The 24,871-nt window shown below is 37.5% G+C and overlaps 1 protein-coding gene across 1 annotated transcript in view; it reads left to right on the forward strand.

Moving 5' to 3' along the window:
• The first annotated feature begins 3,463 nt into the window (after window positions 1-3,463).
• The window catches only part of Galntl6 (polypeptide N-acetylgalactosaminyltransferase like 6), a 1,222,499-nt gene continuing 1,201,091 nt past the window's right edge, over window positions 3,464-24,871 (forward strand). The window contains exon 1 of the mRNA XM_055597863.1: window positions 3,464-3,790. Coding sequence (XP_055453838.1) covers window positions 3,653-3,790 — 138 coding nt within the window. The 5' untranslated portion in view covers window positions 3,464-3,652. The remainder of the gene's footprint in view (window positions 3,791-24,871) is intronic.

Genomic DNA, 24,871 nt, shown 5'->3' on the forward strand with positions numbered 1-24,871 from the left:
AATGTTTCAGAACTGTATGACTGTGTATTAAACTAGTATTAATACTCAATTTAAACAGGCCTATCCATATCTACAGAGCCATTAAGTAAATCTGGATTAATCAATAATCAATAGGATTAACAATAATTTAGGAGTTTTGGGAACATTCAACTTAAATCTCTCTTTCTCTCTTTTTCTCTTTGAGGATTAGCATGTTTGTAATGTAGTTACAGAATTAGGAAGTGGAATGAACAGCATAAGAAAAAAAGAAATTATGTAATTAAATATTTACTAAGTACGGGTTGAAAAAGTGATGGTCCAGAACAACATCGTAAACTCATAGGTGAGCATAACATGATGTCTTCTGGGGGAGGGGGGGTTGCCAGATGGCTCAGTACTTAAGAGCACTTCTATGTTCATGCATAAGACCCAGGTTCAATTCCTAGAACCCAAATGGTTGATAACAGCTATCCATAATTCCAGTTCCAGGGGATCTGATATCCTCTTATGACCCCTGCAGGGACTAGGCACACATCTGGTACACTAACATACAACTTGGTTGGAGAGTTATAAGCACATGTGTGTGTGTAAGCATATATATCACTTTATAAATATACAATAAAATAAGAAACTATGTATTCTGCATGTGCTTGGCCAGGAGAGAAATAAAACCTACTCACTATGGGCAATCTTGCTCTGTGACTGGATATGGTGTTCAAGTTCATCTACTGTGGTAACATCCAATTCCACATCCTGGGATTAGCAGATAACATGAGAGTGTTGCTATATTTTATTCAGGAATTTTGATAAGGTATATAAAAGAAGTATTGCTTAAAATGTTATTTTCATTGTTTAATTTCCAAAGAATTTTTAAAGCTTATTTTTTTTTCCTAGTCACATCATTATTAACTGTATCCAAAAGTGAGGAAATCTCCAATAAACCTAAATAGTTCTCCATGCACTTTTCCTTGCAGGTAAATTTATTCCAAAACACCTCTCCCTGGTACATTTATTCCTGGGCTACACATTCCTCTGTTTCAGAATTTCTTTAACTCAGATAGAAGAAGGAGATTTGAAAATCATGCAGAGGAGTGAAGAGTATTTATGTGAGTGGTTTAGAAGTAGTAATAAAATCCACTTCCCTCTACATTTTCAAATTGCACTTGGGTGAAATGTAAAGAAAACCATTTTCAGTTACAGAAAGGACACATCGAAAATGTTTATTAAATGTGTTTTGAAACCCTTCGGAGATGCGAGTCATCCACAAAAACAAGTATTACAACATAATGCTTTATTTGTGTATTCATACAGCCGATCTTTATTGTTCCAGTTCCTTTTGTCTGGAGAGTTTAAGTCTTAACTCTCCAAGATCAAATCACAGGCTTTCTGGAGTGAGAGGCTAGAGCCTAGGCGGAAGGAGGAGGCAGGGGGAGGAGAGGAAAGGCGGGGAAGGAGTAGGAATGAGAGGTAGGGAGGGAGGCACGGAGGCAGGGAGGGAGAGAGGGGAGGAAGGAAGAGAGTGAATGAGAATGCCATCTGGAGTGTGGTCTTTTACTTCTCAAGCATGTGGGTATCACCCTCTAGACTGTAACAAAGAGGTGACCATAGTGTTTTGGGAAGCTCTGAACAACTGGTGCTGCACAGCATGCCTCTCCTCTCTGTCGCCTTACCTAAGTTCACAGCGGGAGTTAGGACCTCTGGATCCCCTGCGAGCCATGCACCCGGCTTCCTTAGAGAGACCACAGGTTCCCCTGTATGTGCTGAATCAGTTTGCTAATGGGAGGGAAGGGTCCCATCTGCTGGAGACTTATCTCAGTCCTAAGGTTGCTAGCTACCCTGGGTAGGGTGTATGAGCTCAGCGAGGAGCAGGAAGACCTCTCAGCTATCAGCGGCAGGAGGTGCAGGCATGCAAGGGCCGAGAAGCATCTTCTGGTGCTGCCAAATCTTAACCTGGGCCCCAGGTGCTGGAGGACTCCAGGGGAGCTGCCTCTCCTCTACAGTGTTCTCTGAAAGCAGCGGCTAGAGAGCCCGTCCACGCGTGTGGATCCTCTTCCTCCCTCCAAGCTACGTACCTGGCCTGAGCTTTAAGACCGGTGTTCAGGAGGAGCCCTCCTCTCAGGGACGGGTGCAGACTGGGTTGCCTCTGCTCGCTGTCGCTTCCGCGCCTGCCTCACTGCCATCCTACCACCTACCAGTACTATGGAGGAATTCTCCCATTGCCCTCCCGCTCAGGGCGACTTTGACTCCGGAATTTCTGGCCTGGCGCCTTTCGGGTGAGCTCAGAAAAAAACCGGTCTCCCTGCCGGTTCCAGACTACCCGAGAAGAGAAGATCCCCTTGTCCCGGAGCTGCAAATCGATTTCTCCATCGGCGTCTTCCTCCTCCTCTCATTCCTAGCTTCTGGATTTGTTTATAAAGCATCTGGTAGCCCAGAGGCAGTGGCCACCTCTACCCGGCGGCTAGCTCTCCCCTCCCAGCCTCTAGGCTCCTGCACGTGGTAGATACCAGTATAGTCGCTAACAGGCAGGCGACAGCCAGCAGGAGACGGACTCCTGGGTGCCAGCGCCACGCGCGTTCTCGTCATCCTCACTCACCCTGCCCGCGCCCTCTCCCACTTGCCTGTAAAGCCCGGTCACACTCGGCGTTCGCAGCCTGCCATCCGTTCAAGAGGAGATCGGAAATACTGCCCTGGGTGTGCTGGTGATGCTTTGCTGGGTTCGTTCAGTTGCTGAAAAAGAATGGTAACATGAACGGTGCAGCGTGAGAGCGTCAGCGGCGGAGGAAGAGGTCGGGATTGATGGGTAGGGAGTACACTTCCCCGAGGCTTCGGTTCCCAGGACTGCTCGAGGAAGGGACGTCTTTGCGCCTGCACTTCCTGGCTGAACTGCGCTGACATCTGTAGCCTCCTTTCCGCCAGGTCCGCAGGCCGCCTACATGCTGCCTGCAGAGGAGTGGTCTGACAGCGCGTGAAGATCCTGGAGTTTGTGAACCCCTATCCAAACGTACTCTGACCTGGTTCTAGTGTGCCTGGATCCTGCCTGACAAACTGGCTCCAGAGGGAGTTGAACTTGAGTTCAGGTGGGTTATCCCAAGGCAAGCAAAGGAAAAGCTGTTCAGGGAAGATAAGGAAGGTGATGTTCCAATGTCAAAAGCGGACACTTTACTTACAGACACTTGACTGGACCAAGCCACTCCCTCCCATTCAGTTCTTGCTTTTAATATCCGACTCTACATCCCGGACCTCCCACACGAAGGGCGGGGGGATGGTGGGCGAACCAGCGACAGAAAAACACCTCCTATTTACTGACATATCTAGCATGCTCTTGACTTCCTCATAACTTACCATTATCCTATGAAACGATCGTATTTACTCCACTGCTTTATATTAATGGAGGTCAATAGACTTAATGATTTCTTCAGTTGAGTCATTTATTTCTAAGCCAATAGATAATGCAGTCGTCATAGTTTTCTGGGGGAAAGTAACTGTGCGCGTTTGTTCTGCAGATGGTCAACTCCCTCTGAACCCTGCAGATTGGTGCTGAGCACGCAACAAAAGTTTTTAGCTTCCCCTCAGTTTCTGGTGCTTCCCAGGAGGGAGGAAAGGACTTTGGCATTACAGACAAGAAGCAGTCAGGGAGACTTCTGTAACTTTCCAGCACTGTTAACCGTTTGCAATGAAGAGGAAACAGAAGAGATTTCTGCAAATGACTTTGTTGTTCACTGTGGCTTTAATTTTCCTGCCCAATATTGGTCTCTGGTCTTTGTATAAGGATAAACACCTGGTGAAATCGGCAGACCCTGCGGAGCATCAGGTAAGTACCAGCTAGAGCAAGGGTGGCAGAAGGATGGGTTAGGTCTGCCCCTGCCTGGGGAACATGGGGTAAAGGTATGAGGAGTTTCTCCCAAGTCCTCATAGAACTGAATTTACAGACTTCAGCGACTTTGGGCTTTGAGCAGGTCCTGGTTCCTAGCCAATGACATGGTGAATGGAACATAAAATGACAGAGAAGAATCCGAGGTCAAGAAGAGAAGGTATCCTGTCCTAATTGGTCATTGATTGATTCTTGGCTTGAAGGGGGTGGGAGCAGTTGCCTTTTGTGGGAGGCAGAAGTAGGTTTCTTACAAGTTCAGTTACAGGGATTGCTTTTTTTTTTTTTTCTTCTGTCTTGTATGCATGTCTATATTAAATGCATCTGGCCAACCAAGTCATTCAGATTTTAAAGCGGTTTTATAAAAATCAATTGATTGTTTGCTGAATTGTTTGTTATAATTTTTGCTCAGCCAGAGATTCTTATCCTGCGGAAACTTAAAGTCTATCTTTTGTCTCTCCTGTTGCTATTGTGGTCTGGCAGTCTGTAGAGGAAATTATTAAGAATGTACATGCACTTTCCTCCCAACAACTGATAAGTTTATTGCTAAAAGCTTTCCTTCATGTGGTAAATAACAGACAGTGTGGTATCTTGCTTTTCTTCTACTTAGCATGTAACTATTAGAATGCATATGTTTACAGCATGAGTTAATCCCATGCCCAACTAACTTTCATAGAGGATAAAAAGGCCAAATATCCTTCACAAAAATGCTGATGAAAATCAATATTGTTGGACTCCTGCTGATTAGTAAATACAGGTTGTACTAAGAAAGAAAAAAAGAAAAACTTTGAAAAAGGAATTGCAGCCTACTTCATGAAAACAATGTACTTTTCCAGTCAGTACCAAGCATTATCCTAAAATATTAATATAATTAACTTCATGAGTCATCACTGGGTAGTATATGCACTTTTTACATATAGAATAGGACCAAGTAATCCACTTCTGGACAACAGCAATATGTATTAATGACATTGGATATTTGTTCTTATACTTAACACAGCGTAATCTTGTATTTATGAGTGGATAGTTGTAAAATATATGGAAGTGATCTGATTTTTTTTTCATTATGAGAACTTGTTATCAATGTCTGAACTACAGAGACAAGCATATGCTCTGGGTTTTTTGGGGGGAGGGAATCAAATTTTGAAGAAGAATGTTGACATACCTTCATTTAGTTGATGATCTTGATCATTGTTTCTAGCTGGAATTTAGCTTCATATTGAAGCACTGTGGGTTTTGTCATTCTAATAAATCCAGAGGAGATGGGAAGTTTGGATGTGAACTCCCACCACATATTGATCACTTGTTTTCCCAATCTTTTACTCAAAGCAGAAAAATGTTAATAGTAGTCGTCAATGTGTTACTATAAAAATTTCCATCAAATTAGAAAAATAAAATATTTTATTTTATTATTTACTAATGAGTAATACAATCTGAAGCATGTGCTGGGCTAGTTAACATGAATCTAATTAATCGATCTTATTGAGATTGTATTAGCATTAATTCTGTCTATTGAGACTGAGGCTTAATGAGAAGGCTCTTTTTTGTCTATTAGCATAAAAAGTTACATTTCAGCTGTGACTAATTCTAATCTCCAGAGAAGTTTCCCTGTTTTTGACTCTCATGAAACGAAACTAATACTTAATTTTCTGTAATAAAACGATGGAGCTGACAGGTTTGAGTGGCAGAAGAGCAGTTAGTTGTACTTTCTCAAAGTTTCTTATAACATGGAGAAAAATGTTGATGTTCCTGATAGATGTCATGCAGTATAAAAATCCAATGGAAAAGTTTTGAAAGAATGACAGAAAGAAAACACTGATAAGGAGATTATTGTAAGTATTCTTATGTACTTTAGCTCTTCAACCCAAATAACTATTTCACAGTTTTCACTTTCTTACAGATAAAAATGATACGAAATGTTCACATCACTATGTAATTTCTGGATGAGTAAAAGTAAAATCATTAGTAAGTGTGGTTGAATAAAAAGTAACTTGTAATGCCATGTACTTCAGGATGTGACACTAGGGTGTACTGTTTGGCTAAAGGGTTTCAATTTAAAAATTGGTAATTTATATACTATAAAGCCTGTGCACAGAGGTTTCAATGAGTCAAGAGATTAAACCAATGTTAAATGTATTATTTAAATTCAGCAATTTATTTTCAAGAGTCTTTTTTTTTTTCAGAAATCATGTGTCACTACATTTATCTTGCAGTTGTAAATGCTAAGGATGAGAACAATATACAACTGGAGGCAGTGAGAGCAATAAGTACCACAGCTATTCAGAACACACTGCATGCTGATAAGAGCCACTCTATTTTCACACTTGTGTGTCAAACAACCAGTGGTTCTTGTTTACAAAAACTGAAAACTCTACGTAGATTAAAATAAATAAATTATTACAAGGAGTGGCAGAGAAATACCTCAAGTTGAGAAAGTTATAAGCCATGAAATCATCTGGATCCTACCCAAATGTCCACTGTCTTTTTTGATAGAATACTTCTCAAATGCTTTTTCTAACTAGCATCTAATTTAAATGGTATTTATTTTGCACTGAGATGAACTGAAAGAAGGTGATACATAAGACACAGGAGAAGTCTGTTTTTATCTTTTGGAAGTTTAATATTTAGCACATTTTGAAAATATACTCTATTATTACAAATTGTTTACATTTATAGTAGTTTTATCTTAAATATAGTATTCATAATAATTCTGCTAAATTTTTATTACTTCTAAACAAAGAAGTAACAAATTACATAAGAATTCTCAATTTATTCTTTAAAGGTTTTTTTTTAAAGATTCTTTTTTTTCACCATAAATCCAAAGAAGATTGATGCAATAATGTTAATAACATAATGCAAGCAAGTGCATGTTACAAAGTTGAAATTAAATACCTAAAATTAATCTTTTGAAGTTCTTTCTAGGATTTGAGATTTATTTACAGGTTTTGCATTATTATGATTATGATATTTTCAGTGGACTTAATTTGCTCATTTTCTCTTTTGTTAATGAGAATGTATCTTTGTTATGTTATTTATGTGTGTGTGTTTTTTTGTTATGTTATTTTAAAAATATGTCTGTATAGTACAACAAATAATAGTTTATTGATTTAAGTAGTGTATTTAGATGCTAATGACTGATATGTGATTGTTGAGTGCTGTATCTTACTTTTTTAAAATATTTTTATTTTAATTTTTATTAATTACACTTTGTTGTATCTTACCTTTTATTATTTTGAACCATCTGAAATGTTACTGTTTTTTGATTTAAACTGCAGTAATCTGCACTAAAACCTTGGGTCTTAAGTTATGTAATAGGATGATATGTAGAAAAATGCAATAATTTAACTACTTCCCCTCATAATATTATACATATTTTCCATATTATTTTCTCAAGTGTATGTGGAGACACTACCCTAAACACTTTCCTTTTTTAAAATATTCAAAACCAGCTTTAAACTAAGTTGGAAATGAGAGTTGCAAAAAGTAATGCCAGCCTGCTCACAACATGAAAGAGCTTTTGCAGTTTTGTGATATAAAATATAAAAGATGTAATTTCATAGTTTGTGTGCACAGATTTCTAAGAACTGTTCAGAATGAATAATTTCTAGAAAGTTATGCTTGTGCTTAGTTTTCTAGCAGATAAAAAAACAACAAATAAAACAATACAGCAAAAATCCCCAAACTAGATGCTCTCCGTATCTTTTTATTTGATTTCAAAATTTATGTTCATTTCATAGCTCTGGTCATGTTAGATATACAATGAGCTGCATAAAATCCCAAGAGATTCCCATCTTGGATGTCGAATTTTTATGAAGCAATCTCCTGTTTTCTGTGACTATGAGACATGTGACTGTGTGACCATGTGACTATGTGACTGTGACAGGTGACAATGTAACATGTGACCGTGTGACATGTGACCTTGTGACATATGACATGTAACATGTGACCATGTGACTGTGATATGTGACTATGGGACATGTGACTATGCCTAGCAGAAGCTTCTCTTCACCTTCCCCCACAAAATATCCTCTCTTGAAACAGCTTCATGTTTGCCCAGAACATCCACTGTTATTCATATCTTCATTTTAGGGGTAGTTTTGCTTTTCACAGAGAATATTATTTTCTGCAACTATAAGTGTTCATTTGTGTTTCTTTAATATAAACACATCAGATAATTGGTACCTGGCATATGCAAATTGTTTCATGATTTTGTTTTGTTAATTACCACAGCTGAACAAAATGTGTGTTCGTTTCCCATAAAACTTTTTAGATATTAGAAACCCTAAGGATAGGAAATGAAAGTTAATAGTCTTCACTACGCAACAGCATAGTCCACTCTTAACGTGATATAGGTGGAGTGATACCGTCATTTGACCCAAGCTGTTCCTTATTAGCTGTAATGGAAATTTTAAACTAGGGTTTGTGAGGAGCTTTTATAAAATTTACGGAAAATTATTTCAGACTCACTTTAGGATGGCACCACATACACCACTGTAACAAACCTTTTAATTATTTCCTGTGACACAGCAGACCATATTGTGATAAGTTCATCACACTTCCCTATGGGAGATCATGTGAAGCACTGTGTTCTGCCACCAATCTCATAACAATTTTTTTTAAAAAAAGAAAGAAAAATAGATTTTTTTCTCTTCTCATTTCTGAGTTACACATGCTATGCTGAATCAACTACTCTCAAATAAGTTATTATTGTAATAGGAACTGAATCAAGATGAAATACACATGGAAAGTATTACAAAGGCTGAGTTATTTAAGATATATGCAGAAGCACACTGAGTAAATTGTTAGAAGTAGCCATGACAACCTTTAGAAAATTTCCATCCATGCCTCTTCATAAATATTTTAAACCAATGGAAACCAGCAATAGGATAGCTAGACTCATCTCTCAGAAGCTAAGAATTGTACAAAAAAAAAAAAAAAAAGACTGCTCTCACCTATAGTCATATTTTGGGGGTGTAATGATTTTTTGTTGTTGTTTTTGGCCTGGCTTGGCTTACTAATGGTGAAGACATTGAGAAAAGCATATTCAGGATCCTTGAGGCTACCTGAGAGGATGAAGTTGGGTCCTTCATATTTTTGTGTGTTCTTACAGTACTACTCACATAGAAACAAACATATATGAGATGTTCAGTGGATGACAATAAAGATAAAAATAAAACAGTACTAATCAGACATTTGCTGTCCTTACAAACTCTGCCTGTCACACCATAAAGCTCTAATTTCCAAGATTGTCTAAACTTGGAATTGTTAGGCTTGAATGGCAGCAAAGAAGAACAAATAAAAATCATATGTCTGATGGAGAACATACACTAGAGAAGTTTATTTAAAGTTTGTAAACAGATAAAGCATCTGCAAAGGATCAACATTTTTCCTTCATCATTCTCTGTTAATGGAGTAATATCTGTTTATAATACTGTCATACATTAGTAGCATAGACAGGATAAAAATATTAAGATTTTACTGGTAATATTACTGATGAAGAATGAGGGCTAGATTAACAATACTCTCAATTGACACTATGAAAATTTGCATATATCCAACATTTCTTTTTCTATAACATTTTGACTAGCAGAGTTTCTCCTTTTTCTATTGCTTTAGATCCAAATCTGAAGCACCATTAAAATATTGTTGACATAAATCTAGGACACTATAAGAAAGATATAGAAAATGCATCTGCCTATGGAAATATGCCCAACCAGCAAAAGAGAAAATCATAGAAGAATTAAGGATAGAGGGTGTGTAGATTATACAAAGGAGAATTCAGCTCTTAATATAATTAATATAATTCTGGTTTCCATAGAGTGTTGACAGCTACAAACTGTTGTAATCAGTGGTGGTATCTCAATAAGGGCCAAGAAGATTCCTTTTAAACCATTTTAAAGATCCAAGTACTCATAGAATACTATTTCAGTTTTTGAAGTCTTGAAAGGCAGAGGCAATTATTGTAATAATTTAGAATATTTTTATCACATTAAAATGACCAAATTGGCAAGGCTGTCATTTAAGTTTAAATGAGGTGGGTGTTATTTTCCCTTATTTTTGACATTTCCCCAGTTGGAGAGTATAAATGAACTTAAAAGAGGAGGAGATAACCAGTTTCCACAGAATTTTTGTTCTCTTTTAGCAGGGCATTATGTAAGCTTTGGAATCAAATTACGTGGGTTCAAATTCTGGTTCCCTAATTTAGCACTTCGTGACAGTTGACATTCCATGGATCCTCCCCAGAACAACTTTCTTATAAGAAAATGGGTGTGGTGATGCTTTTGTTGTATTGATACAGTGAGGGTTAAATGTTTAACATATTGGAGAAGACAGAAGCAGGCACAAAGGGTATAGATTATTGTTATTCATATATGACTATTTATAAACCATCATTCCCTTTAGCAAGGTAATTAGTGTTTGTATAGAAATGTTTACAAATGCTTTTTTACCTTTCAAGTGAAATATAAGAGCAATGCCACTGACTTGTTAAGTCTAGTACAGAGGACATTGAATAAGCAAACAAGACATAGAAGAGTATAAGAATTTTTCACTGTTTTGTCTAATACTCAAGAACACATTGCTGACATTATATTGTTTATCACAAAATTTTACTGAAATTCTTTTAGACATATTGTTCTGAAATAACTTTAAAATGAAAGTCTTTAATAGAAACGACATTTGCATGTCACTTCCACATTAATTATTAGTAAAAATTGAAGAACTTTGTTTCCAATTCCTCCCCAAAGTAGAAAAAAGGCAAAAAGGTTGAAAATATTAATATATTGCCCCTATATCCTAAAATTATTTTTCTCATCAAGGTAAAGGATGGAAAAAAATCTTCTCCATATCGGCATTGTTTATCTGATTACTGTTGATAAAAGAGTTTGCACATGATACTGTGATAGAGCCATAGAGAAATACAAACTGCTGCTACAAATTAGTTCTAGTTTGCTATTAGTTAACAAAGGTCACATCCACATCTATAACATGGGACTGGGTTAAATTGTTTTACAATTAATGCATGTTCAAGATGGAGTTTAGAAGAGGTAGAAAAAATCAATGCTTTATAATATGTATTCTATGTATATAACCATCTTACCAATAAGTCAATAAACCATTTGTCTAAATAGATGAGACATAGACCAGATATACAGAGTGAAAGTAAAAACTAAAAGTGTATTTAAGTTTAGGAAGTAGGAACTGGGTAGATAAGAGTTCAACCATTGCAAACTGAGCTATTTGTACCACTAAGTTTAATATTCAAAAAGTCTTCAAAAAGTAACTGACAGTTGTTTTTGAATCATGAGATATGCAGTTCTATATAACAAATGTAGAGAATGACAAAAGAACTTTCAATCATATGGTCCACCAATATCAAATGTTGATAGTATAACTCTCCACCATATAATTCAACTTTATTTGAGTTTCTGAAACATGGCAACCTTTATGTAGCAACTATGCAACATGCACATTAACTGAGCATATGGAAAGTAAAGTCACATGTTCTGTTTCAATTTTAACTCTACTACCTAACTACTCTGTGGTCTTCAATAAAGGAAGTTATCATATATCCTACTTCTAAAATAATACATGAGTATACACGCTTGGTTTACTTGACATAAAGATTAAATTGTAATATATGCATATGTTTATCAAAATGGGTTGCACACAGTGATCAGTTTAACATGTTCCCTGTTACATCAGAACATTTGGCTTTCCGAAAGCAGGTTAGCAAAAAACAGAATGTGTTCTTACAACTTTTATTTCATGAATAGTCATAAAATTGGTATCTTCTTTGCATGTTTGACTTTGCATACAGTTGTTTTAAAAACGTGTTTTGAAATGATCTTAATTGTTATTTCACTCATTTTATTTTTAGGTAACTAATACAGAAACAATATTTTTCTTACTTTAAAGTATTTTGTACCATGTACCTAGGACTGACAGAGCTAGATTGCATGTCTCAAAAAACTTTATTCCAAAAAAGAATTAAACATTTTCTAAAATATATACTCAGCAACAAATGTTAGTTTGATGACTCCCCTTTTCACATACACATTTTTAGTTAGATTTTTTTTCCTGATCTTTCCACTTCATATTAACTCCTGAGTATTTCTTCTCTCTTCAGGGAAACAAACAGGTTTTTCACCATCATCTAAAGGACCAAAGAATATTTTAAAACAATGTCTTCTTTGTCAAGTCTTTATTATTATTATTATTATTATTATTGTTGTTGTTGTTGTTGTTGTTGTTGTTGTTGTTATTTAGGGGTGATGTCAACCTCAGTTTCACTTCCCTCTTCTCTTCCCAGTACTTCCTTCCACTCCTCTTCAGTTTCTTTTCATAAAAGGGCAGGCATCCCATGGATAGAAACCAACAATGGCATAATAAGTTGCTGGAAAATTAGGCACCTCTTGTTTGATTAAGTCTAGACAAGGAAACCCAAGAAGGAGAAATAGTCTCAAAGGTGGGCAAGAGAGTTAGAAACCTCTCTTGCTCATGATTCTTGTTAGAAGTTCCTCAGAAGACCAAGTTATACAACTGTAACATATGTTCAAGGAACCTAGGTCAGGACTGTGAAGGTTACCTGACTGGCTTTTCAGGCTCTGTGATCCCAATGGGTCTAGGTTAGTTGATTCTATAGGTGTTCTTGTGATGTCCTTGAACCCTCTGGCTCCTACAATTCTTCCTCCTCCTCTTCCACAGTATTCCCTCAGCTCTGCTTAATGTTTAGGTGTGGATCTCTGCATCTGTTTCCATCATTTTCTGGGTGACACTTCTCTGATAACATTTGGGCTAGTCACCAATTTTTGAATATAGCAGATTATCATTAGGCCTCATTTTATTAATTTTTTTTCTTGCCATTTATGATTCTATCATGAGTCTCTGGACTTTCCACCCTCTGGATCCTGGCCCTCCAGACAGTGACGGGGAGAACTCCCTCTCATGCCATCAATCACAAGTTGAAGGAGTCACTGGTTGAGAACTACCACAATTTCTGCACCACATTTTTCCCAGTACATCTTGTAAGCAGGACAAATTGTATGTCAAAGATTTTGCAGCTGGGTTGGTGTACCAGTCCATTCACTGGAAAACTTGCCTGGTTACAGGACATGGCTGACTAGGGTCACCCTCATCAGTGCTTGGGAGATTCCATTACTGTATGTTTCTAGTTTGTCCCAGAGAAGTCCACTTCATTCCAGTTGTCTCTGTTAGGACTTGCTTCCTCTGTTCTCCCTACACCTGATCTCTCTGGTTTCCCACACTATCCAGTCCTATTTTCCTATCCACCCATACGTTGTCTTCTGTTTGTCCTTCTCCATGAGATTCACACTTGAGACCTCCTTGTTACTTAGATTCTTAGGGTTTGTGGATTATACCATAGTAATCCTGTGTTTATGGCTAATATTCACTTGTAAGTGAATATATACCATGTTTGTTTTTCTGGGTCTGGCTCACTTTACTCAGGATGATATTTTCTAGTTGCAGCCATTTGTCTACAAATTTCATGACCTACTTCTTTTTAATAGATGATAACATTCCATTGTATAAATATATCAAAATTTATTTATCTATTCTTTTATTGAGAGACATCTAGGTTGTTCCCACTTTCTGACTATTATGAATAAAGCTGCTGTGAATATAGCTGGACAAGTGTCCTGGTGGCACAGTGAAGCAACTTTTTGGTGTAGGCCCAGGAGTGGTATAGCTGGGTCTTGATGTAGGCTGATTCTCATTTTTCTTAAAAATCTCCATATTGATTTTCCAACTGACTGTGCAAGTTTTCACTCACAGGAGCAATGGACGAGTGTTCCCTTTGAGCCACATCCTCACCAGCATGAGCAGTCACTTGTGACTTATATTAGCCATTCTGATAGTTTTAAGATGGAATCTCAGAGTTGTTTTGATTTTTATTTCCCTGACGGCTAAGAATGTTGAACATTTCTTAAAGTGCCTCTCTGCTATTAGAGATTTTTTCCCCCCTGTTTGGGGGAAATATACATTTTTCTATTCTATAGTGTGTAGACTTCTCTCTATTTTTGATAATGTAACAGAATAGCATCAGATTAACAAATATGGAATGAGATATCCTTCCTTCTTAAATTCTGAAGAAACTTTTAAATTTTCTTCACAAGCTTATAGAAACTACAGTTGTTTGTTTTTGTTTTTGTTTTTTTAATATTGCTTGCATTCCAAGGCAATGATATTGAGTTCTAACATGAAATGTGGATTTGTCAAAGACAGTTGGGGAATTTGAGACAAGTTTCTCTGGACGCACCAGCAGTTTCCCTTCCTTTCTACCTTTTCCTTTTCCTGCTCAGAATTATATTTTCCCTTTTGAAATTTCTTTGTAAAAACTGTTTCCTGAATATTATTCTGACCAATTAATTATTGGCCCACTGAAGAAACAAACGTCTGGAAAACTTTGAGAATAGGAATTGCTAGTATTTTGAATAATTCTATTGAATGCTCTCCCAGTTACTAAAAGGTATATACCCGGAGTACTGTTGTTATCTTAGTCTTATGCTGTTTTTCTCTGCTGTTGTTTTGTTTCTAAGACTGAGACTTATATCCCTGTCTCAAACTATGCAGCATAAAACGTAAGCATTGCTTAGTTTGGGAACCCTGAAACAAACAAAAAACTCCAAAACCACCATGTGTAACCTCAAAGTGACAACTGGCATTATAAAACCCACACCAACACCCACAAGTGACTCTATATTATCTTAGCTATTTCCTTTTTTCCATAGCTGGTTTTGATAGCTCAAATATCCCCTGCTGCTATCATTGGTGTTATGCTGAACTAGTAACTTTGCATTCTTCATTGAGAGTATGGTACTTTCCTACTGGGAAAGGGCGAAACATTTGTTGGGTGTTTTTCCAGTTTCCTTCTTGCTTTCTGTTACTATGAAAACAATGGTTTGGTTTGGTTTTTTGGGTTAATGATAAAAATGGATACTCTATCCAGTCACAACATTTCATATGTGATATGTCATCCATATTAATATTTAAAAATAAGTTTTGTCCCACTAGTGGTGGGGAGTCAGGTACAAAATCAAATAATAATAATAATAATCTGTTTTTGGTACATAGCACTGTTGTTACTATTACTGTTTTGTCTCTTTTGCTAATCAAATGATACATCAAACTGGATTCCTTCCTCTTCGCAGTTCATACTGAATCCAAACTCTACCGTAGCATCATTCACCAGCTTCACTAGAATCACTTGGCAGCTAATGCTAAAAACATTTCTCATTAGTCACACTGCTTTATGAAATGTTATTTAACACTAGCTCCTATTGATAACAACTTCAACTGAAGGAAAGAGATGGTGGCATAGAAGGACCTAGGGAAAGAAGCGAGTAAAAAGCAGTTTGAAAAAAAAAGAGAGAGAGAGAAAGTGAGAGAGAGAGAGAGAGAGTGGAAAAGGAAAACATTAAAGTAATCCTATACTGATACTTTATGTTTCAGTGTGTGTGTGTGTGTGTGTGTGTGTGTGTGTGATGTGTTAACAGTGTCCTCTACATAGCACTGTAAATCAGAGGTTTTGAACCTTGATTCTTGTCTACCACCAAGAATCCCAACAAATTAATTTTGGTCATTTCTCTCAATCTACCTATTAGAGAGGAAAGGCATTATAAAAAGCAAAGAGAGAATGTTTAGTCAATGTACAATGAAAAGAGGAACAGTGATGCTAATTTTGTTCTATTGGCGTAGAGGAGAAATAATTGGATAAAGGAGAGGAAAAAATATTTAAAATTGAGTCTTGGTCTCTTGATCCTTGTTCAGTTCTTGTTCTGCATATTAGTAGAGCGCTTATCACTTGAGAAGAATGACATGATTCTTGTGATCCTCCTGCCTCTGCCTCCTTCAGCAAATCCTACTGGTGTGCACCACCACAACCAGCGAATGACGATTCTCATCTGGACCTGGTATGTCCCATGAAGCCCTGCTGTTCCTGGAATCTAAGATGACTGCAGGTTGAGGAGCACAACTGAAGTCCTTCAGAAGTTTGGGGACTCAAAATTGTTTAAATCTGGATGGGAAATGTCTGTTACACTTATCTTTTAACTGTATTTTTTAAGTGGAATAAAGTAAATCAAGATGTATCTGAGTTTCTAGATAGATCTCCCTTGAGAGATTGACATACCTGCATGCAAACTAAATACATGACCACAGATAAGGAGAGAGACAGGCCAGGCATTCCTCTGCTTTTAATTACTGGTGATCCCAAGTGAGATGCCAACACTTTTCAATAAATGCAATTTCTAAGTACAACGGGAGAGAGAGGGGGGTCAGAGCCATTACCACTTCATATTCTAATCTCTCCCTGGGCATCTCACACTGAACCTCATGACTTCTGTTTGTAAGGGTAAGTTGTCTCATAAATTATTACTTCTAATTGGCATTTCTCTCTAAGAGCATATCTACAAAAGAACCCAAATTCTAAATCCAGATAACCTAAACTTCGTATGTCTGAATTAAATTCATTACCCACTTCTACTCCCTGAGTTCATTACATACCCCTTATCTGAATGAATAATCCTGTCATTTATGAAAGATCAAGGTTTAATCATTATAATTGGAGCACTCAGTGTCATTGTTTACTAAGTAGCTATTCTTTTTGTGTCTCTTTTGGTTCCCTTCACATATCTTTAGAACCCATGTTACTATCCATTTGGGACCAGTGTAAACAATTGACTTAATTTTTTAAAGGGATGCTTACGTTTGGTACCCTAGCCTTCTACATGTCTAAAAGTCCCCTCCCAAAGAAACCAGAGTTGTTTATGAACAGTACTTAAGAATAAACTATTACCATTGAACTTTTATACTGTTAGAATAAAGCTCAAATCTCCAGTATAGCATAATAACACAATTCTGTATGTGAAGTCATGCATGGCTGCTTATCACTTCCCTGACAAAGCTCTGCCTTCAACCACCTTGAATTTCATGAAATTTCCCAAAAATCTTAATCTTTTTCCTCTAGCAGCTTGTATGTATTTCATTTTCAGTCTTCCTTGAATAAGTCACTTTTTCTCAACTTTTTGGATAACTTTTCCTGACTTTATATGCTTCGGTTAGATTGTTTTCTTTTTCATATTTACTAATATTTTTAAGATGCTTTTAATTTTTTTACTAATTACAGTTTATTCACTTTGTATACCCCCTGTACCTCCCTACTCCCCTCCCAATCCCACCATCCCTCTTCCCCACCTGTGTCCCTCTCCCAGTCCACTGAAAGGGGAGGTCCCCTTCCCTTTGATCCTAGTCTGTCATGTCTCATCAGGAGTGGCTGCATTGTCTTCTTCTGTGGCCTGGTAAGGCTGCTCCTGCCTCGGAGGGAGGTAATCGAAGAGCAAGCCAATCAGTTCATGTCAGAGACAGTCCTGTCCCCATTACTATGGAGGTTGCTTGGATTCTGAACTGCCATAGACTACCTCAGTGCAGGAGTTCCAGGCCATCTCCATGAGTGGTCCTTGGCTGGAGTATCAGTTTCAGAAAAGACCCCTGTGCTCAGACTTCTAGGATCTGTCGCTGTCCTTGTGGAGCTCCTCCTGTCCTCTCCAGGTCTTATCTCTCTCTATTTACTAGTTTTTTAAGCGCCTTGCAGCCTGATCCCAGTATTCTCCCTCCTCTCCTTCTAGTCTGACCCTTGTGCGTGCTCCCCAGTCCCCCTTCTTCTTCTTCTCAGAGAAAGGGGGCCCCCTAGTGGTACCAACCCACTCTGGCACCTCAAGTCACACTGGGACTAACTGCATCTTACCCCACTAAGGCCTGACAAGGCAGTCTAGCTAGGGGGAAAGGAGCCAAAGGCAGGCAACAGAGTCAGAGACAGTTCCTACTTTCATTGTTAGGGTAGCAGCATGTTGACCAAGCTGCATATCTGCTGCATATGTGTAGGGGGGTCTCAGTCCATGCATGCTCTCTGGCTGGTGTTTCAGTCTCTATGAGCTCCTATGTTCCCCGGTTAGTTTACTCTGTGTGTCTTCTTGTGTTGTCCTTGACCCCTCTGGCTCCTTCTATCTTTCCTCCCACTCTTCCACAGAACTCCCCAAGCTCAGCCTACTATTTGGCTCTCGGTCTCTGAATCTGTTTCCATCAGCTGCTTGATGGAGCTTCTCAGAAGACAGTTATGCTAGGTTCCTGTCTATGAGCATAACAGAATATCATTAAAAGAGGCAGGGGTTAGCTCTCTCTTATGGGGTAGGTAGCAAGTTGGGCTAGAAATTGGTTTGCTATTCCCTCAATTTTGGCTCCATCTTTATCCCTACTACACTTCTTGTAGGCAAGACAAATTTTTTTGTCAAAGGTTTTATGGGTGATTTGGTGTCCCCCTTCCTCCATTGGAAGTCCCACCTGGTTACAGGGAGTGACAACTTAGGGCTCTTTAACCCTTGCTGCTAGGGTCACCCCAATAGACACCTGGAGCCTTCCCTGTCCCAGAGATGCCAACCCCACTGATTTCTATTCTCTCTTCCAGCCCTCCCACACCTTCGGATAATTTTCTTAAAGTTTTTTTTAGCTCTTTATTTTGTTACACAGTCTTAAAAATCTTTATATTAACTATATATGTAAATGTTTATGTATCATTAATATGTACATTTTTAGAACTTGCAGATGGCTTGAGTTGTGGTTCCTTGGATGATATATTCATGTCATCTGGAATCTTCATGTTAGTGTATTTGGTGTCTGAAGATGTGATTATATACAGAGAAAGACAGAAGGAGATGCAATATGAGGAGGCAGGAATGGAAGTTATCTATCCTTATGTCAAATACATACAGAGGAGAAGACAATCTGAAAGTTGAGTCAGAGACTGGAGTAATAAAGTCATACGTCAAGGGACACACTGAATGCCAACAGTCACCAACCCACAAACCCACATTAAGAATGTTCTGTTACCTGTATGCAGAATGCAACCCTACACCATTCGGATTTGTGATTTTTGACCTAAAAGTTAAATCTCTCTTTGTGACTGTATGGAATTTACTCTTTGTCACAGCAGTCTCTGGAAGCTAATATATTAGAAATTCTTTCCGTTTCTACATTTTGGTTTGTTGTAACCTAACCACAGACTAAGCACTTGAAAAAATATTTTCTGAAGTAATGAAGAGTCAAGATAGCAATTGTTCTCTATATATTGAGAATTGTTTAAGTGGAGCTACATGTATGAACATAGTATAATCTAAAGTATAATCTTAAATATATATGAGTACTACTAAACAAATAAGGTTATAAGAAAGCATACTATACATTGTCATGTCATGTTCTGATGTTTCACGCAGTGTTGTTTTTTTTTTTTTTCCTGTCAATCTTATCGAATTTAATTATTGTTCGGTAAAGATAAGATTGATAACAAATTGAAAATCATGTGGAGATATCACCCATCACATACACATCTGTGTATGCTGTAGAAGACATGAATGATTCTTAGTAATTTATTCAAAGTGATAGTTAAATTTAAATAAGCAACTCATGTGTTGTCCAATACAATCACTGAATCAGTTCTTTCTCTAACTATGACAACACCCACAGTGTGTATAAAAATGTGTAGGCATAAGTCTGTATTTCAATGGAAAGAAATTTAGGAGGGGCTTATTTATTATTAAACTCTACTAATAAAAGGAGCTAGTAGTTAATTTCATTCATACTCCCTACATGCGAACACTAAATAACATGTACCATTAAAAAAAAAAGATGTTATTTTGTAAGCTAGACTGATATATATATCAAGGGATTTATTTTAATTTGGGGACTGTCAGACATTAAGTCCTTTATTAGTTTTACTCTCCAGTGCGGGTCCTCCTCAGAACAGCTCTGTTCTTTTTGAAAAAGTCTCCCTTGACTTGTCTGGGTTGGTTGTAATTAATGGTGGTATAGCACAAACGTGGAAGCAAAGGGAAAGGAAGAAATTCAAGGGTAAAACTTATGAAAGAGATTAGGAAGAAATTAGAGGCACTAGAAAAGATATGTCGAGCTTTATTTGGTAGAGGCATATTAAAGGCAGTGTCTCAAGGGGCTGTGCCTTTCTCTTCCTGTAATTAAATAGCATTGTGTTTGATATGTTGACTCCAAAGCTAAATTACTTCATGCACATTAATTATGTCTCTACTGCTTTAGTAGAATTATGTTCAGCTTTGAATGTTAGAGATTTTTATTTTGACATTTCTAAATCTCAATTACCTAATTTTGAACTACTTTCGTTTCCATTGTTTGGGGGTTCACCTCAATAATATATTCAGATTATTTTTAATTCTTATTATCTGCACAACTAAAAAAAGTAGCATTTGGAAGTATTCTATTATTTATTTATTTATTTATTCACTATACATCCTGTTCTTAGCCCCATCCCTCCTCATCTCCCAATCCCACCCTCCCTCCTTTTCTCCCATCCCACTCACCTATTTCTCAGAAAAGGGGAGCCCTCCTTCCCATCCATCCCAGCTCATCAAGCCATATTCTTATAGGTAAGAAAAAATGTTCCTAGGAGTTGTATAGCTGGATCTTAATGCAACACTAATCCTAAATCCAACTGTATCACTCCTAGGGATATACCCAAAAGATGCCCTACCATTCAATAAGGACATGTGCTCAACTATGTTCATAACAGCTTTATTTATAACAGCCAAAATCTGGAAACAACCTAGGTGTCCCTCAATATAGGAATGGATACAAAAGTGTGGTACATTTACACAGTGGAGTTCTACTCAGCAATTAAAAACAAGAAAACCATGAAAATTTCAGGCAAATGGTGGGAACTAGAAAAGATCATCTTGAGTGAGGTATCATAGAAGCAGAAAGACACATATGGTATATACTCACTTATAAGTGGATATTAGCAATATAATATAAGATAAAATACTAAAACCTCTAGTCCTAAATAAGCTAAACAACAAGGAGGACCCTAAGAAAGATGGTTAATCCTCATTCAGAAGGGTAAACAGGATAAACATCAAAAGTAGGAGAAGACAAGGAACAGGACAGGGGCCTTCCACAAAAGACCTCTGAAAGACTCTACCCACTGGGGTATCGAAGAAATACTGAGACTCATAGCCAAACTTTGGGCAGAGTGCAGGAAACCTTAAGAAGAGGAAGATAGAAATCTTGGAGGGGACAGGAATTGCACAAGGAGACCAACAGAGCCAAAAAACCTGGGCCCAGGCGGCTTGCAGAGACCAATACTCCAAGGACCATGCATAGAGTGGACCTAGACTCCCTGCTCAAGGGAAGCCCATAACTGGTTCATTTTCCAGATAAAAACCCTAGTAAGGGGAACATGGGTTGTCCCTGGAATGAACTCACTGGCTGACTCTTTGATCACTTCCCCCTAGGGGCATACAGGCTTGCCAGGCCACAGAGAAAGATGATGCAACCAGTCCTGATGAGACCTGATAAGCTAGGGTCAGAGAAAAGGGGAGGAGGACCACCCCTATCAGGGGACTAGGGAAAGGGCATAAGGGGAGAAGAGGGAGTGTGGGTGGGCCTGGGAGGAGATAGAGGGGGCTACAGCCGAGATACAAAGTGAATAAATTGTAATAAATAAATAAATAGACAGATAGGTAGATAAATAAATAATTAGATAAAAAGTTGTGAGAGATTAAGTATTAATTAATTAATCTTTAATTAATTAATCAATCTTTAATTAATTGATTAATTAATTAAAAGGAAAAAGAAAAATGTTCGACGACATGGCTCCATATCATAGATTTTGTATGTGAGAAAAAAGAATACATAAAATGACTAAGCTTTGTCAGTCATTATGCGAAATTATTTACAAGCATTTTAAGCCATTTTTTTTACTTGGTTACTAAAAATGCATTGTCTGAATTGTTATACCTTTTTTATGTGTGTTGTTGCTGTGCATACACTGATTTCATATTTTTACATCTTGAGACACATACTGCCTTTGCATTAATTTAATTACAACACATTGTATTGGAATGATTGTTTACTGACTCTGAGTGATTGATTAATATATTTTATGCATATATGCACATGATAATTTATTTTCTAATAGAAATACACTTATTTAGAAATGTCTTACCAGCACTTATTAATTATACATGTTAATAGAGTGTGGCCTTTTCTTGATCCAAACCCTCCTCGTTCTCTAAGAATCAGTTGAATTTTCAGGACTGCTTCTTTTAGCTTCCACATATGAGAGAGGAAATGTGGTACGTGTCTTTCAGCACCCAGACTGATTGTTTAACATAATTTCTTCCAATTACATTCACTTCTTTGTAGATGACAGCTTTTCCATCTTCTGTAAAGCTGAAAAATATTCCATTTTTATCACTTGATGAAAATCCCAATCAATTCACTTTGATTTTACAAACAAAATTTGTATATTATGTTGAAATCTTAAATAATAGATTCTAAATATTTTCCTCTAGATAGACTTAATCCTGCTATATATAATATATTTTATATATGTTTATATATAACATTTAAATTATAAAATATATTACTCTATAATTTTTCCTGTTTTATAATTGTTGTAACTGAAACATTAAATTAAGGCATTTTTATTTATTAATGCTCACTTATCCAATAAATCAGTATTTATCTCATCTTCTTATTTGATGTCTACTTTTATTTCTCACTCTAGCTGGCTTGTTTGCTTCTGTCTTTGACTGTAGGCATGGCCCCTCTATGTTAGTATGTTATCCAGCTGACCTCAAACTAATTGATCTTCAGTATCAGCTTTTGAATTGCTAGAATTACAGGATGTGTCAGCTAGATTTTAAACAGTATTCTCCTTCCAGCAAGATATTTAAAAAGTTACTTGGATCAATTGTATGTCGATTAAATTTTTCTATCAGTTTTGAAAGGCACATAAATGTGCTGCTAAATACCACTGAATAATATCTTTGGTTTTTGATGCAGTGAAATGTCACTGTAGTCTTTCTTTGGTTAGGCTTATTTGAGTAATTATTTAAAAATTGAACTTTAGCTTAAGAATTTTAAATAAAAATATTTTTATTTATTTTTGGACATAATCCCATAAGCCCACTATAAATGTGTTATGAGGTTAAAGGATAAAACATATGCAGTTGTTCCCAGTGGCTGATGCTGAATATTAGCAGCTAATGTATGTGCATTCCTAGACAAACATAAGCATGTGATAAGCTTCTGAGCTCTCCCATCATCAAAGCGAATGTTTGAACCACTCATCCCCATTCAGCCCACAAGTAACCGATTAGGGAATTACTTTGCAATATTTTAAGCTGCCGCTAAATGCTCACTTTAATTAATACAAAGTGTCATGGGATGGTCTAAAACTGATTTTGATGGCTCTCCCCTAAGGCCAGTTCCACTTATAGCAGACTAATAGTATATGAAGAAGTGCTAAGAATAGTTAGCTCCAGGAAAACAGTATGTGAAATCATAGGTGCTTAACCAATTTGCATTTTTTAAAAAGTGAAGTACAGTAAAAAGTGGTTATCTCTCTGTGTGTGCTCATGTACCTTTAGTGCACCTAGACATGTGTGTATGTGTCCCTGTAGATAAGAAGTCAAAAACTGTGTCTTATTTTTTGAGACAGAGAAATTTCACTGAGCAGAGAGCACACCAGGTTAGGTTGGGTGGTTAACTGGGTCTTGGGACCCACCTCTGTCTTCCTCAGCAGTAGGATAGAAACCACTTCACTGGCTCTTTAAATGGCTTCTGGGAATCTGACCTCAGCTCCCCATGCTTTATTGGCTGAGCCTCTGCTCCTAGATCTTTCCATTCTCACACACACAGTGGTTGCTCAATAAATTTCTCATTGAAAGCAATTGTGTTTCTGTCTAATTATGTTCCATTTATTGCCAATCTCAAGTGGATATTTTATATTTAATTACAACTTGCTGAAAACGTGAATGTTAATTGTTAGGATGAAATAGGGCAAATAATCATTTTCTGCTATATTGTCTCTGGTCAAAACTATAGTTATTCTGAAATTTGGATCACTGACATTGTGTGTGGGTGTGTTGGCATCTGGGTGTGGGTGAGACTGTATGACCTCTACATGTGTGTATGTGTGCTTGCGGGCACGTGTGTGTGTGTGTGTGTGTGTGTGTGTGTGTGTGTGTGTGTGTGTGTATTGGTGTCTATGGAGTCATACCTCTGGGGACTACAGATTGACACTGGTGTCTGTGTTAATCGCTCCCCACCTCTTTTTTTTTTTTTTTTTTTTTAGTAGTATTGTGATTACAGGCTTGTGTCACCACCCAGAGATTTTGCATAGGTTCCTGGGACCAAACACAGTTTCTCTTCTTTTGTAGCAAGTGTCTTACCTTTTGAAATTCACCCCAGTTTGAATTACCATTCCAGTGATTCCCTCTACATAATAATAATTATTATTATTATTTACAATATATGCACTTTGTATCCTGACTGTAGATGCACCCTTATCTCCTCCAGGCTCCACCCTCCCTTCCACTTCCTTCCCTATAACTCTTCCCCTGTCCACTGATGGGGAAGTCCTCCTCCCCTTCTATATGACCCTAGCCAATCAGATCTCATCAGAAATGGTTACATAGTCTTTCTCTGTGGCTTAGCAAGGCTGCACCCACCAGGAGGCAATGATCAGAAAGCCTGCCACTGAGTTCATTTCAGAGAAAGTCCCTGCTCCCCTAAGTAGGGACTCCACCTGGAGAATGAATCTATAGACTACATCTGAACCAGAGTTTTAGGTCCTCTCCATGTGTTGACTTCAGTTGGGGTATCATTTAGGGCCCCCAGGGCTCAGTTTTTATTATTATTATTATTATTATTATTATTATTATTATTAACTATACTTTATTCATTTTGTATCCCCCCATAAGCCCCTCCCTCCTCCCCTCCCGATCCCACCCTCCTTCCCCTTTCTGCATGTATGCCACTCCCCAAGTCCACTGATAGGGGAGGTTCTCCTCTTCTTTCTGATCTTAGTCTATCAGTTCTCAACAAAAGTGGCTGCATTGTCCTCTACTGTGGCCTGGTAAGGCTGCTCCCCCCCTCAGGGGGAAGTGATCAACGAGCAGGCCAATCAGATTATGT

This window comes from Psammomys obesus, unplaced genomic scaffold (genome assembly GCF_907164565.1).
Source record: "Psammomys obesus unplaced genomic scaffold, mPsaObe1.curated_primary_1811, whole genome shotgun sequence".
Taxonomy (NCBI): Eukaryota; Metazoa; Chordata; class Mammalia; order Rodentia; family Muridae; genus Psammomys; species Psammomys obesus.